Source organism: Scylla paramamosain, chromosome 1 (genome assembly GCF_035594125.1).
Source record: "Scylla paramamosain isolate STU-SP2022 chromosome 1, ASM3559412v1, whole genome shotgun sequence".
NCBI classification, from domain to species: Eukaryota; Metazoa; Arthropoda; class Malacostraca; order Decapoda; family Portunidae; genus Scylla; species Scylla paramamosain.
In genome coordinates, this window is record NC_087151.1 from 33,829,915 (window position 1) to 33,845,192 (window position 15,278).

The 15,278-nt window shown below is 38.2% G+C and overlaps 2 protein-coding genes and 1 long non-coding RNA gene across 47 annotated transcripts in view; all 3 read left to right on the forward strand.

Annotated features, from left to right (window-relative positions):
• The window catches only part of LOC135104293 (UNC93-like protein MFSD11), a 50,042-nt gene extending 47,881 nt beyond the window's left edge, over positions 1–2,161 (forward strand). For all 32 annotated transcript variants that reach the window (XM_064011537.1, XM_064011528.1, XM_064011546.1 and 29 more), the window contains 3 exons: positions 37–159; positions 391–568; positions 1,359–2,161. In XM_064011537.1, the coding sequence (XP_063867607.1) occupies positions 37–159; positions 391–568; positions 1,359–1,662 (605 nt within the window). In that variant the 3' untranslated portion in view covers positions 1,663–2,161. The remainder of the gene's footprint in view (positions 1–36; positions 160–390; positions 569–1,358) is intronic.
• A 3,621-nt stretch (positions 2,162–5,782) lies between these two features.
• LOC135104392 (large ribosomal subunit protein uL22-like) lies at positions 5,783–13,885 on the forward strand. 2 transcript variants are annotated; one of them, XM_064011787.1, is made up of 5 exons: positions 5,783–5,851; positions 6,115–6,202; positions 10,687–10,821; positions 11,434–11,532; positions 13,609–13,885. In XM_064011787.1, exons 2-5 carry the CDS (start codon positions 6,122–6,124, stop codon positions 13,846–13,848), a joined length of 555 nt encoding a protein of 184 aa, XP_063867857.1. In that variant the 5' UTR covers positions 5,783–5,851; positions 6,115–6,121; the 3' UTR covers positions 13,849–13,885. The 2 variants fall into 2 exon arrangements, with proteins under 2 accessions (XP_063867857.1, XP_063867866.1); XM_064011796.1 differs by lacking the exon at positions 5,783–5,851 and adding an exon at positions 5,858–5,921.
• Positions 13,886–14,351: 466 nt separating this feature from the next.
• Positions 14,352–15,278, forward strand: part of LOC135104412 (uncharacterized) — a 31,776-nt gene continuing 30,849 nt past the window's right edge. For 2 of the 13 annotated variants that reach the window (XR_010270442.1, XR_010270441.1), the window contains exons 1-2: positions 14,352–14,973; positions 15,151–15,191. This is a non-coding gene — a long non-coding RNA (uncharacterized LOC135104412). The remainder of the gene's footprint in view (positions 14,974–15,150; positions 15,192–15,278) is intronic. The other 11 variants (XR_010270440.1, XR_010270435.1, XR_010270433.1 and 8 more) reach the window with 7 other exon arrangements.

Below are 15,278 nucleotides of genomic sequence, written 5' to 3' on the forward strand. Positions count from 1 at the left end.
AAAAGTAAGATTTTCATCCCTTTCTTGTCATTACAGGCATTGCATTGTCCTTCTTCAGTGGAGTCTACAGTGCTTGCTTGAGTTCCACACTGCGATTCCCAGACCCCAAGCGTCTTGTTGGTCTCTCTGGGATGCTTATCGGTATTGGGGAAATTCTAGGTCAGTGAAGTATTCTAACTACAATTACTTTAATTTCTAAAAGAAAAATACTTATTGTAATATAAATTCCATATTTTGAAAAGAAATACAGATTTTGAATTCTTCATCCAGAACACTCAGAACCTTATGGACACACTCTCAGGCTTATGGACTTCAGGTTTTCTAAATTCTAAAATGCACACACAAATACCTCTACACCATTTTTGTTGTTGAAACTAACATTATTTGCAGGAGGAGGAGTATTTGGCATTTTTGGATCAAAAACTGTCAAATTTGGCCGTGATCCTATCATACTTCTGGGTTACGTTGTCCACATGGTGTGCTTCTTCCTTATCTTCATGAATCTCCCAACAAACTCTCCACTGAAGGGAACAAGTGACCCATCCCATTTGCCCAATGGTGAACCAAGGTATTTGTCAACTTATAGTAATACCAAAGTTATTGTACATAGATTGAAGTCAGAAAAGTTTGTTGGCATAAAATTCTAATTAAGAAAAAAATGTGCTACTATCCTTGTACTATCCTTGTGTATATAATTACATAAATATGAGACAACCCTTTTAGTGACACCAGATTTGTATAACCTCAGTCAGTACATTTAAAAAGAAGCTTCATAATGTAAGTATTTTCATTTAATATAGAACTTATTAAAATATATTTTCAGACTTATTTGCTAACTAGCAAATAATGGGTTAGGAAAAAAAATGTATAAATATATTTCAGTAAAAACATATTTGTGCATGTTAGTCTCAGGTTTAATTTAAATTTCATTCTTATAACAGCACTTTTGTAAAATCATCAACTAATATAAATATATATATAATAAAGACTAGATTCACACTGCACATTCCACACATCCATCTGGAGAGGAAGTGTCTCATCAGTGATGTCACTCCATTGATAGAAAAATTAATCAAAGCTGCCAAGTATCCCTTTGTGAGATGGTAGACCACTGTTGCCACATATATAGTGGCAACAGTGTTCTGCCATCTCACCAGATATTTGGCAGATCCATTTGATTTTACCATTGATAGAATGGCATTGCTGATGACACACTCCTTTTCCAGAGGGAAATGAGTAGTGTGAATCTGTCCTAAGATATTAAATAAGAACGTAAATTTAGACTGATTACAATGTCTCGATGCTATTACATAGTTATTTATGGCCACTTACAAAATGTCTTTGTTTTCTTTTTTCAGTGAAGTAATTGCCTTATTGTGCAGTTTCCTGCTGGGTTTTGGAGACGCCTGCTACAACACACAGATTTACTCTATCCTTGGATCAGTTTATGAAGACAATTCTGGACCAGCATTTGCACTGTTCAAATTTGTTCAGTCCTTGTCAGCAGCTGCATGCTTCTTCTACTCTAGTGTCTTCAAATTATACTGGCATCTCATTATCTTGATAGTGTTTGCCACCATTGGCACCTTCACATTCTGGATGGTGGAGTGGAAAGCACATCGACGTCTTAAAGCAAAACCAGACACAAATGCATTTGATTGACAGAATCATTCTGGCACTCCATCATAATGTGAATAATGAATAGTATTACTAAAATTACCTATCTCCTTAGGAAATAACCCATATTTTATGTTTTTTTGTGAATAAATTATCTTACTAAAAACTTGTTTCTACTTAATTTTTAGGCAGTCTTCTAAAATAGCAAAAATTTTTTTCTAGTGTAAGTCAGTGAACTTTTTTTTTTTATTTATTTATAGAATCCGGGTTATATCTGTAAAGGAGGGTTTGGTGTTTTACATGCTGTGATGAATGCATATTACCCTTTATTTTCCTATTTTTTTAGCCATAACCCTGACCTTGTTTGCCGTGATATATGAGGTTGCTGGGCATAATGATGTGAGTACATGACACTTAGCATAATATGATACGTGTGTAATTAATCACAGTTATGCATTGATGTACAGTGTATTGGATTTTAGATATTAATAATGTAAATTTGTTTTTATATTTTATTAAAACCATTAAACAATGAAGTAGTTAACACGATGTGTTATCCAAATTCACATTTTCCCAATACCCGACCATTTCCTGCATGTTGGTTGAATGCCATAAAGTTACCTACACATATTGCATTTATTTGTATGTTGATTTTAACAAGTTAGATATTGTTTTTAGTTCAAAAGGTATTCTACATCCCTAACACATACAAAATGAGGATTAGTCTTGATATTAAGAAAAACACATTCACACATTCCAACCTTACAGTGACAGCAATGATTCAAGACTGTGAAGACCAATTTAATAAAATCATAAGTATAACAAAATCATATATTACAAATATTTGGCTGGTAATCTTCAGCAGTGGGATACAACCAGTGTTTATGTCAGTTATTAGATACATTACACCTTCACAAAAATCCCAGTAATGTAATTAATATGGGGAGATTTTCCTACAATTAGTCTTCAATGTAGGCTCAAGTAATTCAGCTAATACAGTGATTATCCTCATGCCTGAATATGTGCTGTATCAGTTTTATACCCTTAGTGAATTATGAAGTCACAAGCACCTCTCCCTCTGTAGTGGAAAGCACATCGCCTGGCCTCACACTGCACTGTTGGATTTGAAGAACATTCCCACCATATTTCCTATTTGCCATAAAAGATGACTAAAAGGGACATGGCAAAGCACTGGGAATCCCTTCCTCTTTATTTGTATTCCTGTATAAGATAAAGCATGCCATCTTGTCTCGGTAAGAAAGGACATGGCAAAGTACTGGGGATCCCTTCCTCAGTATTTGAGTTCCTACATGAGATAAAGCATGCCAACTTGTCTCATCTTCCTCTCTCTTCACACATTTACAGGGCAGTGGAGCACAGTATTTATCCCCATGAGCCATCCAGCAACATACATGCTTGAGAGAATACCACCCATGTATATAGACATAAAATTGATTTCATATTACAATATTCTTTTCAACAGTGTTCTTTATATGTTAGCAGGCTCCTTTAGTATATAGGACTGTATTTTATTTCCAGGATGCCAACTCCACAAGCATACATGTTTGCTGTAAGTAGCTGTTCTCATAAAAAAAAAAAAAAATGTACCTAAAACTTGCATGACTTGTATCACATTTATAACATCACTAAGAATATGAAGCACATTCTATAAAGTAACTTTTGGTTAGATTTATAATATCAGAAATGTTAATTTGAAACATAAATCGGTTAATTGATTCATTGAGTGGATAATGGATTCAGGTCATTTGGCACAACATGTAGGGTGCTTGGATCACATAGATGACAGACACCAACCTTACAGAGGCAGTCAGACTCCCATAAGTTGTGCCTCTGAACTTGCTTTACTTTCTGTGACCACATCAAGGAATGAAGCATCAAGAACTTAGCAGGTACAAATGGTATCAGAATTTTTGTTACAATGTGTATCCTTCAGCACAATACCCTCTAACAGCCCATGTACATACATACTACAGCTACATACATTGGCATTTGAGTCAGAAAAATATATGAAATTATGATTGACAATATCATAACCAATAATGTTTAACAAAAGTGTGTTGCCACTGCAAAAGAACCTCAGTTTGATGTAATGGGAGGGCTGGTAGCTCTATATATTAACACAACCTTCCAGAGAATTATACTCTCTCTCTCTCTCTCTCTCTCTCTCTCTCTCTCTCTCTCTCTCTCTCTCTCTCTCTCTCTCTCTCTCTCTCTCTCTCTCTCTCTCTCTCTCTCTCAAGATATTTTGGTAAAGATTGGAGCAGGGATTTTCAAGCTTTTGCAAGCTGGGCCCCCCACCAAGTTGCTTCAATGTAGTTGGGGACCTCCTCCACTCTGTACCACCCATTCAACCCCCTCCCCAACTATGCCACCATAGATAGATAACTCTTAGCTAGGCATAACAGCTCCTTTCCCTTTGTACTAATAGCCAGGGAGTCCGTGATTTTCTGTGATTTTTTCCCCGCCCATCCAGGGAATTGAGAATCACTGGATTATTTTTTTTTTTTATCATTTTTTTTTTCATTTTTTTTTATGAGGAACAATTGACCTCTGTCTTTTACTAGTAGAGTGAGACTATGTAGAGTGAGCAAAAACAAGACCTCAATGAACTGTTCATTATTTTCAAGATGGCAGCAGAGATGTTGGTGGGATGAATTGTAGTTTGATGGAAAAAAAAAGATCAGTAAGAGAGAGAGAGAGAGAGAGAGAGAGAGAGAGCTAGGAGACAATGGGAACCAGAAATTACTTGGTGTTCGTGGATGAGCCACAGGAAAGTAAACCATAGGCACATGATAAGAAAAGTAACATGACTACAAACTCAATAACACCTACCAAATAAAGACAAAAAATATCCAGAAGCAGCTTTCAGTATCACCAAATGCCAAAGTTAAGGATGGGCAAGCAGAAAGGAGAAGAAATACCCCATGAGAGGTCACTGGGGAATTGCTGAGGAAAGTACGATCATCAGGGAAGAGAAACTAGAGACCAGCGAGACCAACTAAGAGGAAGCAAGAGTCTGACACAAATGGCTGGGCAAGTAAGTTACCCTGATGTAAAAGGCTGCAGGGATATCTATATTAGTGGCCAGATAAAGAAGGGCTAATGGCAGGTGAGGCAGATAAAAGGGATAATTGAGGCGAAGGTAACCATTTATTCATTTATTTATTAATTTTTATTTATCTATTTTTGTAAAAAGAGTACTGGCCACAAGTAACAAAAAAAAACTAATATATGTATATATATATATATATATATATATATATATATATATATATATATATATATATATATATATATATATATATATATATATATATATATATATATATATATATATATATATAAAGGCCCAGTGAGGTGTCAGTCCCTAAAGAAAAAGAACCAAAAGGATTATCCAAAGCTGGACAAATGTGGCATTGATAGTGGGTAATTAAATTTAGTGCAAAAGTGGAGCCTGCTAAGAAAAAGCCAAAGTAATAATATAAGATTAGGAGGAAAGAAACATGTTAGTCTTTATATGTTAGGATCGGTGCCTTTGTAAAATGTTAGCTCTTATTTTAGGGTAACTTTCGGAATATTGTGCTCTCTTTAGTGCCAGGACAATCAAGGCTTGTTAAAATGTCCTTCGTGGTCACTTATGGCCTGACTGGCAGTGTATCCTATTCACATAATTGTCAGGTAGCTCCCGTCGCGGTGAATAATATATATTTATCCTTCCTTCATATAAATATCTCACTGATTCCAAAATGTTCCAAAGCTCAGTATCATGCATCATAAGAAAATAGAGTAGAGTATGTAACTCGCACCCATGATTCTTGTTCCGAAGACCTTACAGATAATTTGTTTCCTTTGTGATTTCCTTTTGCTACCAAAAGTTCTACTTGGACTGCAGGTATTCCCTCGACGCCTCCGTTACTTTGGCTGCTTCTCTTAATCTCTCATTGTCCATTTGGTAAGAGGAACAGGTCTCGAAGAAAATACAAGAGAGTGACCCTGACGTAAAAGGGCAAGGGGACTATCTAATAGTGGCTGCATAAAGATAAGATAATGGCGGGACAGGCAGATAAAATGGGTAACTGAGATGAAGGTAAATACAATTCTCTAAATATTATAAGCAATGGTATATTCAAATTTGGCGCGGCAGCACAAGGTTGCTCTTCTCGCCAGCAGAGGGCGGCTACCTTCCTTCCCTCTTCGGCCCCGGCCTGAACTGGTGGGTGAAGTATCTCATTCTTTTATCCGAAGTTATCCGCTTAAACGTGTCTCCCTCGTAACCAGATAGCGTATAACCTGACTCCTATATGTCTCATTGATGTAAACTGGTGTACAATAAGACAAATAATCGAGGACTAGTGGAATAATTAAGCATTTAAAGTACAATGTTTACAAATCAAGGCGGCATGAACGGGCAGCCCGACTCGTGCACATCTCCCTCTCTCTCCCTGGTGGTTATTTCAGCCTCCACATCCTTTCCAGATTCAAGATGGTGCGGTACAGCGCCCAGCCGGAGAACACCACAAAGTCCTGCAAGGCCAAGGGCTCAAACCTGCGATGTAGTTTCAAGGTAAGCCAGCACATGTTATTGAGCGTACCGTCTGTATTATGATGCAAGTGTAACCTCTTATGGTGCAGGGCTGGACTAAGTTTAATATCAGGTTTGGCTGGTGGGTTGTTTGGGATCAGTGAAAGTGTTCATATATATATATTTTTTTTTATATCCTGTGCCCTCTGTAATGGTGCAAGTGTACCCTCGTTATGGTACAGGGCTGGGGTGTGGTGGTTAAATTGTGCATGTTTTTGGCTGCCGGGCGTCAGAAATTTAAACGTGCAGGCTCGAGTAGTTTAGGGATAGCTTCTGTATCTTACGTTATGATGCCAGGATGGACGAATGCGATGACCACGTTGAGGTTTGCCTTTAGTGAGTTGCGATTATTTAATGGTGTGCTTGTCTGAGTAGTTTTAGGGGCTTCGCGACCACACCAGCACATATTAGTCATCACTGGGCAGGGTTCAGGCGCTCATCCGGTCAGTCGCATATATTAACACACGTCAGTTGGCAGTACAAGGAAATCAGAGGTGTACAGTAAATGTGTGGCTAAAATTGCAGTTTAACACAATACACCCAGTCTTGTTTTTCTGTTCCCCTATGCCCATCAAGCTTGGGGGTCTTGTGGGAAAGCAGGGTTTTTGGATGGGAAAGTCAGAATGAGACATTTTTTGACATTCCTGACAAAAAAAATCTAAGGATGAGAAACAATCTTTTGAAAGTGGAAAATTTTTAGGCTATCCTATCCTAACCTAACTTAACCAGGGGGTCTTCCCCCCCTCCCCCATGACTGTCCCTTAAGGTTGCTAACTTATCAGGGGGCTTTGCCCCTGGACACCCCCTAAGGAGATCAATCAAACACAACTTCACCTTAATTGGAAGTGTAAGGTTGTGGGCATGGCTGATTGACCCCCTCCTCATCCGCAAGCAGTACTGGGGGCAGTGATTGTGTGGCATGTTGATACCTTGAATGAGGAGGGCACAGCTGAGCAGCAGCCCCCCAAAAATTGGTGGTGACTGTCGTCATGGTGTTCTTGGAGGAACAAGTAATGAGCAAAATACTGTTCAAAATACTCTGCTCTCATGCCAGGTCATTTAGTCCATTCCAAGTCCCTTAACAGCCTCTTGTTTTGCGTGTGGACATTCTTGTTGGCAGGATCAACAAAATTTTGAGTTGTTAATAACCCAGTGGGTGTAACCCTCAGCACTGACTGAGACATAAGCTTTCCAGCTGTGGCGTATGATGATTGTTCCAAACAGAATGTAGTTTTTGATTAGTGGTATTAAAGTATGTGCACTTTTATCCTTTTCTCCACCAATTAATGGGACAATGAATTCTTCAGATACTATATAATTACAATGCTTTCTGCATTTCTTTTTGGAAAGTTTTTTATAACGACCACAGTACATGTGTTGCTCTGCCCTGAATTTGTGTGCTAAAATGTGTGCACTCAACTGAATTGTCAAAACACTGTGTGCTCTTAGGAACTGCACACCCAAGTTGTTTTCTCTATGGAACTTGACATTAAATTCCCATTAATTAAATGTACAACCAGTACACACAGTTGCCATTGTGAGACTCACCATCACTGTGGTTAGTTAGCTGATTGCCATGGAAGCAATGTTTACACCTGGTGATTGACCCATAATTATTGACGTGTTGGCCTGAATTAAATGACGTTGAATGACGCTGTAATGTCATGAAAAACACAGCTTTCATTGGTTGAATGAGAGAGATACAAATAAGCATGCACCACTTCATACTGGAAATCAACATACTAACACACACACAATACCGATTGAGCCAGCACAGGGTCAAGAGGAGGGACGAGAGCAAGGAAATCGAGATAAATTAAAAAAATTTGTGAGTTGTTGTTTGTGCTTTATGGTGTAACCATTAGAAATGCTCCAAATGATGTGATCTACAACTTAAGCATGTATGTAAGTGCTATGGATATATTGTCTTTAAATGCACTAGAACCAAAGTGTAGCATGGATCTGTAGGTGCACCAGTCAGTGGTAATGGTAATGCAGGTTAACACTAGTAATGGCAGTAACTTATTCACTAAGATAATAATGCAAGTTTGTGATTTAGTAATGGTAATGACTTGACTTGCCTGGTTAGCTGTCTTTGACTCTCGAACGGGTTATCATGGATTTTACGGTAAATATAAAATTTCATGTAAATATAAAATTTCATGTTTCAAGTTTGGGGAGGGGGGAATTTCTGGCAGATTTCAATGTTTTGAATTAATCTGGCAACTGTTTCCTCTGCAAATCAGTCATTTTACCTGCTTCCCCCACCTCCCAGAACTGCTGATTTGTGGTCAAAATGACTAATAAAATGCAAAATAAGCTGAATTTGACCAGAAAAATATTTTTGTCTTCACAGATAACACACTCCTGAAAATGTCACTGTTATCCCCACTTCCCCCCTCAGAAAGTGACAGTTTGTGAAAAAAAAACTCACTTAGTGCCAAACACACCAAATACTGCCTAATTTATCATCACAGATTATTTAATCAGACTGATATCTGGCCTGCTCCCAGGCCAGTCATGAAAAAAGGGAACCTTACAGTCTGTCAACCATTATGTAACAGACTTCACAACATGTGCAGGGGCTGAATCCTGCATGAACACTTGCTTTTGTTCCTTCAAAAGAATCACACAACACATCACTCATAAGTTCTAAGTAACTTGTGGTTCATTTTTTTAAATTTGCAGGAAGAATTACCAATTCACCAACTCCATAATATGTAAAGCAGCCCCAAACCATAAGTGATTCAGGGTGCTTAACAAATTTAGAGATGTACTTAGGATCCAAGGGGTCACTGCCTGGCCTGTGGTGGTACACTTGTGATGCAGGATTCCCAGTAACAGTATAAGTTGCCTTATCACTCCATAGCACAGTTTTCCACTGCTGCTTATTCCATGCTATATATATTTCTTGCAAAATTTGGTTCTCTTGTCCTGTAGTGTATTTAACAGCAGCTTTTTGCAGGCACGGCAACTCTTGTATCCCAAGTCATCATGGAGTATCTGCTGGACATTCCCCTGAGAAACATCTAACAGTAATTGTGAGTTGTGAGGCAAGTGCATCTGCCTCCCTGGCATCCTTGAACCTTCCCACCAAGCGCTGGACTGTCCCCAGCTGTAAAAGCTGGGGACAGCTTTTACACACAAGAGCTGTAAAAGCTCTTGTTTGATGTGTTATAAATGAGAGATTATGGCCAGCTTTGTGTAAAGTTATCACCTTCTGTTTATTCTTAGTAGTGACCATTTTGGACAAGTTGAGAGGGTGGTAGGAAGCAAAATAGAGGCTCAGTTTGGCTCTGCATGGGGCATCAGGCGAACATGTATCCTCCCTTTATTGCAGCCAAGCGGCTACTCAGTCTGACTACTATTGGCTAACCACGGGCAGTAGAGCATGCAGGGGGTTGCCAGTTCCTGGTGTAAATGCATCAGACAAATGCTCTCCAAAGAACGAAGTTGTGAGCCTCCTTCACTTACTGCGAAAAGAAATGTCATTGGCCTTTTGGTGACAAAACCTTCCACACATGCTGTAGGCCTATCCCAGCCCCAGAGGAAGGTTATCTATGCCAGTTGTCAGTCTGAACTTTATAGAAACAAACATGTTTTGGTGCCAAATATTAGCATGACACAGGTGAAGATTGTCTGTTGACATGTCTTCCAACATCTTTTCTGAGGTGCCACTTGTCTGTTTATGTTGTCTCCCAGTGTCTTCCTTGAGTTGCTGCTTTCTTCCTTGGAAATACAACCCATCCTTTCACACCTTGATTCTTCTTTCCTGATATGTTGATTCAGTCAACCAGAGCACATGTATAGACGGGTTTTACAACAGCACTACAAACTCATATCTCCTGTCTCAGGTTTGTTGGGTGTTTTGGAGAAGTTAGTGTCTGATATCAGCCAGTCCTTTTGTCTTTGTATGGTTTTGGCCATCACATTATCCTGTCAGCACTTGCAATGCTTGCTCAACTCTTTTGGGATATGCCAAATAAAACATTAATCTCTGTAGAAACCATTGGAAAAATGTGAAGACACTGAAAGTCTTGTTGCAAGTATTTAACTTATAATAATTGTTTTTGTAGAGCGTGGATCATCAGCCCATGGATACTGTTAGCATGAACATTTATGATTAATGTTTTTTTAGCTTATAGGTACAGTACATCAAGATGTGTCATGAGAGGGATTTTTAGAACGTGCTTCTCCAGAGAACTGTGGGAGTGTTGACCAACCCCTACATTGAAACAGCTGACAATCACCGCCAACTTGGCCCTTAGCAAACACCCAAATTCACCAATTCTGATCTAATTTATTTACTTATTCAGTAATGGAGTTTGCATGGAAATGTGAGAAACTTTCCTCCTTCCACACTTGTATAATTTTTTGCGTTATTGCAGATAATGGACTGTTGGATGTGGTGGAGTTTACTGTAATATATTTTATGTTTTTTATTGGCATCAACCATTCAATTTCAGAACACATGTGAGACGGCCAATGCCATCAAGAAGATGACTCTGGCCCGAGCAGTGCGCTACTTGAAGAATGTCATCGGCAAGAAGGAGTGTGTGCCCTTCCGAGTGTACAACGGGGGTGTGGGCAGGTGTGCACAGGTGAGTGGTACTTGTTCATAAATTTTGGGGTTGCAGAATTAATGCTAAACAAAGGCTTCCCCTAACCTTTACCATTAATTAGTTGGGTATATGTCTGTTTCAAGCAATATCCTCATACCTTACCTTAAACTTCAATTCAGCCAAGCTGAGGTGGTCCTTCACTTCTGGAACATTTTACTTTTTTGTTTAACTTCTCTGACTACCAGGAGAGGGTTATGATGACCGCTGGGGTATCCTAGTAAGGTGGTTCATCTCAGCCTTATATCTTATTATGTTCTTTGTCTGTTCCCCCCCCCTCTCTCTCTCTCTCTCTCTCTCTCTCTCTCTCTCTCTCTCTCTCTCTCTCTCTCTCTCTCTCTCTCTCTCTCTCTCTCTCTCTCTCTCTCATCACTTAATTGTTATTCTGTTACTGTAATGTATGTTCAGCACATCATGTGTTGTCAGTGTATTTATTTATTTATTTATTTATTTATTTATTTATTTATTTATTTTTTTTTTTTATTTCTTGCTCTGCACTCTGTATTACCTTGCACTCTGCCAAACTTTTTTTTTTTTATTATTATTATTATCTCCTCTCATGTGGAATATTGAAACTTATTTGAAATGTTTCAGGCCAAGGCTTGGGGCATCACCCAAGGCAGGTGGCCCAAGAAGAGTGCCCGCTTCCTTCTCGACTTGCTGAAGAATGCTGAGAGCAATGCCCAGTACAAGGTAAGTTTTGTTTTTGTCTAGAAGTTCTCTTTTTGGAAATACAGGGTTAGTAGAGGTGATGTATACATTGCATTTCATAATAACATGGTTGATGGCTTATTGAATGCATAAGCATGTGAGATTCATTCCATTAGGTAGGATCTGTCTTGGAAAAGTCTTGTTTTTGTTTCATATTGTAAAATATGTTACAGTATCCTCTAGAGTTTCCCACTTGCTTTCTTCCCAAGACATAAAACTAAACTTAGGGATTGTGAAACTTGGGGTATTGAAAACACTAAGAAGCTCGTATTCTGGCTGTATGTCCTAGAATTGTGTGCTTGTGTGTGTTTTGACCTTGCATCCATTGTGACACAGTGATGTAGTGCTGCCATATCTAGAACTATGTTTATGTGTTTTGTCCTTACATTCGTTGTGATGCAACAATGCAGTGCTGCTGCATCTTTGTGTGAGTGTGTGTGTTTTTGTCTTCACATCTGTCATGACACAGTGGTGCAATGCCTCCACTGCTAGAACTGTGTGTGTGTGTGTGTGTGTGTGTGTGTGTGTGTGTGTGTGTGTGTGTGTGTGTTTTATTCTCGCATTCATTGTGATGCAGTTGTGCAGTGCCACCGTGCCACTGTATCTATAACTGTGTGTGTTCTGCCTCTTGTCTGACGTGACACAGTGGTATGGAGGTGAGTTGTCACTGCATCTAGAACTGTTTGTATGTGTTTTGCCTTAATATTTTGCACAACATAGCAATGCAGTACAGCAAGATCTAGAACTTTGTGTTTGTGTTTTGTCCTCACATCCAGTATGATGTAGCAGTGTGGGGGTGCAGTGCAGCCAGATATAGAACTGCCTGTGTGTTTTGCCCTCATATCACTCATGATGCAGCCAGATCTAGTAATGTATGTGTTTTGTCCTCACATCTGGCATGAAGCAGCAGTGCAGAAGTGTGGCACTGCAATGGATGTGGCAGCACCGCAGTAGGGAGATGCATCTCATTTGTTTGTGTGTATATTTGTAACATGATGGTGCCATCACTGTGAAGTGTGACATTGGCCTTTCTTACCCTGTCTTTCACAGGCAAGCTGATGTGACTAGGGTTGTGGCAAACAAGTAGTTTATCCACTTAAATAATCTGCATGTTCAGGTCTGAGAGCTGTCCATGAAAAACTGTATACAGTCATAGCATGACAGTGGTGGGTAGACATGACTCATACACAAGAAAAAGTATGAAACTTGAAGAGATAATGACTGTAATTTGGATAATAAGAATTTAGCACTTAGTGGAAAACTTGAGGATCACAAAATTCAGGAGGGTACTCTACCTGGTTTCTTGAGTATTAGACCTTGTAAAGTTCAGTAATTTACCTTTTGAAACAAATATGTATTTCATGTACTGTATACGTATGGCAAAAGATCCCTATGTTGCTCTTGCTTTGAGTGATGGAGGTAAAATTGAATCAATCAGTGATACTAGAGCAGCAGTTGGAAAAAAGGTTTTAAAACATGAAGTGTGAATAATTCCTAAAACATGAGAAAATAAAAATCCACTATAAGACATTGGAAGGAGAATAATTTTACTGTATTCCTGGTCACTCATTCATGCGTTTCCTTCTCTTATAATGAATTTATCACAAATATGGATGGGTTTATTGTTGTAAATATGAAAATGTACTATTATGCAAAGTTTTGCAAATATTTTATTTTTACCAGTATTATAAATCATAAACAGAGCCAGCCACAGGACCATGCATTGTTATGTTACCAATTTATTTGTGTGTGTGCAAATTATTGAGTTAAAATGGTTGTGTGCTGATTGGTTTTAGTTTGCAATTAGTAATAATACTATCAGAAGACAAACACTCCTGATAGGTAGTGTTACTGTAGATAATGCTGATTAATAAGTCATGAAAGCAGGGATGTAATAGATAAATATGTTCATTTTATCAAAACCGTCACTTGCCAGTAACCCAAACTATCATCTTGGGGTCATAAGATGGAGACTGATTTTTGAGGACTTATTGTGTAATGAGCCAACAGGTAGATTCCTAATGAATAAGTTTCTGACGTGGTGTTAACATTCTCAAGGGCCTAGAGGTGGACCACCTGGTGATTGAGCACATCATGGTCCAGCGTGCCCGTCAGATGCGCCGCCGCACCTACAGGGCACACGGCCGCATCAACCCTTTCATGTCCTCCCCTTGTCACATTGAGGTGATCCTGTCTGAGAAGGAGCAGGTGGTGGCCAAGGCACAGGATGAACCAGTCAAGAAGAAGGTCTCTAAGAAGAAACTTGCACGTCAAAAGCTCATGGCTGCCAGGGAATAATTTGTCCATTGCAATTAAAAAAAAAAAAAAAAAAAAAGTTTCATTATCCATTTTTTTTTTTTATTTTATTTTATTTATTTATTTTTTTTTTTCAGCAGGATATATAGGGCCAGTTACTGATATGAGAAAGAATCATGTACTAATTATCTTGCCTCATAGGTTGGTCATCCATAAATTGTTCCAAAGATTCACTGGTGGTATAATATTATGTCCTTCATACAGCAATATTCATTAATTTTGTCGTAAGTCTACTTTTTTTTATATTTTATTAATTTTCTCATGTATGCTTATATATATATATATATATATATATATATATATATATATATATATATATATATATATATATATATATATATTATATATATATATAAAATTTTTTTTTTTTTCCCCCTCCAAGATTTGAAATATGAATTTTAGAAGAGTTTTACCGATTGGCCTGCATGTGTGGATGGTGTTAATATATGGACTTTAAGAAGACATGGGCATACCTAAATATAGGGATGCACATGATAGGATTGCTTATGCCCTGTTGTCCAGGGCTATATTAATAATGTAGATTATTCTGCACAAATCTTATCATGATCCACCAGAATGTGAATATATGAGGGAATTTGGTGTTAGTTTTTAGCTGGAAGTTTATTGTAAGGTTTATTTGTGGTGGTTGTTTCTACAATGCTTATTGCATTAGTAAAAACAGTGAGGCAGTATTTTGGAATGGGTTTATTAGGGGGATGATTAGTCGGTTTCAGACAAAAGATGGAACATCAAGAGAGGAACTTCTGTTCCTGTTATTCCAAGTGAGTTATCTCATGTTGTTTTTACTATTGTTGGTGTGTTTTCAAGCTGGTCAATAATATAGTAAATGTATAAGATATGGAAATTAAACTTTGGCTCATTCCTATATACCCTTATGAAAAATTAATCTACTTCCCTCCCCCTTTAACTTTATAAAATTTTGTGCCATTATATTAAATTATCTCCCAATAGAATTTACAAAGGAATGATTTAATGTTTTCCCCAGCTTAGAATCAGAGAAACTTCTTGGTGCATCATCCAGCAGTGATTTGCAGAATTGTCTTGTGCAGCTTAGGAGACGTATGTTGAACCTCCACCAGCCTGTAGGTGAGTGACCAAAATGTAGTCCTTGATACCTGCAAAGGTGTACATTGCATGAGGAAAATATGTTGTTCATAAATGAACTTCTGTTCCTTGCTGAGCATGCATGGCACTGAATTGTGATAGTGCTGTAATGATGTATCACAAGAAGCTTCCCTTGCTAAAAATCATTGATATTTTCAGGTGTGGTGGTTGTGCAGAGGCTGCATTGGACATGCGTTCATGTGAGTTATCTTGATTAACTTTGTTTCCTGATACATGCCATGATGTTTTGCATAGTTCAACAGAAGAAAGCACTGTAGACACTTTTC

What these genes read in the sequence shown, in the direction of transcription:
- LOC135104392 (XM_064011787.1), top strand. Translation starts at nt 6,122, where the DNA reads ATGGTGCGGTACAGCGCCCAGCCGGAGAACACCACAAAGTCCTGCAAG. An exon ending in ACCTGCGATGTAGTTTCAAG is followed by an intron (nt 6,203 to 10,686) that starts GTAAGCCAGCAC and finishes ATTCAATTTCAG; the next exon opens with AACACATGTGAGACGGCCAA. An exon ending in GTGTGGGCAGGTGTGCACAG is followed by an intron (nt 10,822 to 11,433) that starts GTGAGTGGTACT and finishes GAAATGTTTCAG; the next exon opens with GCCAAGGCTTGGGGCATCAC.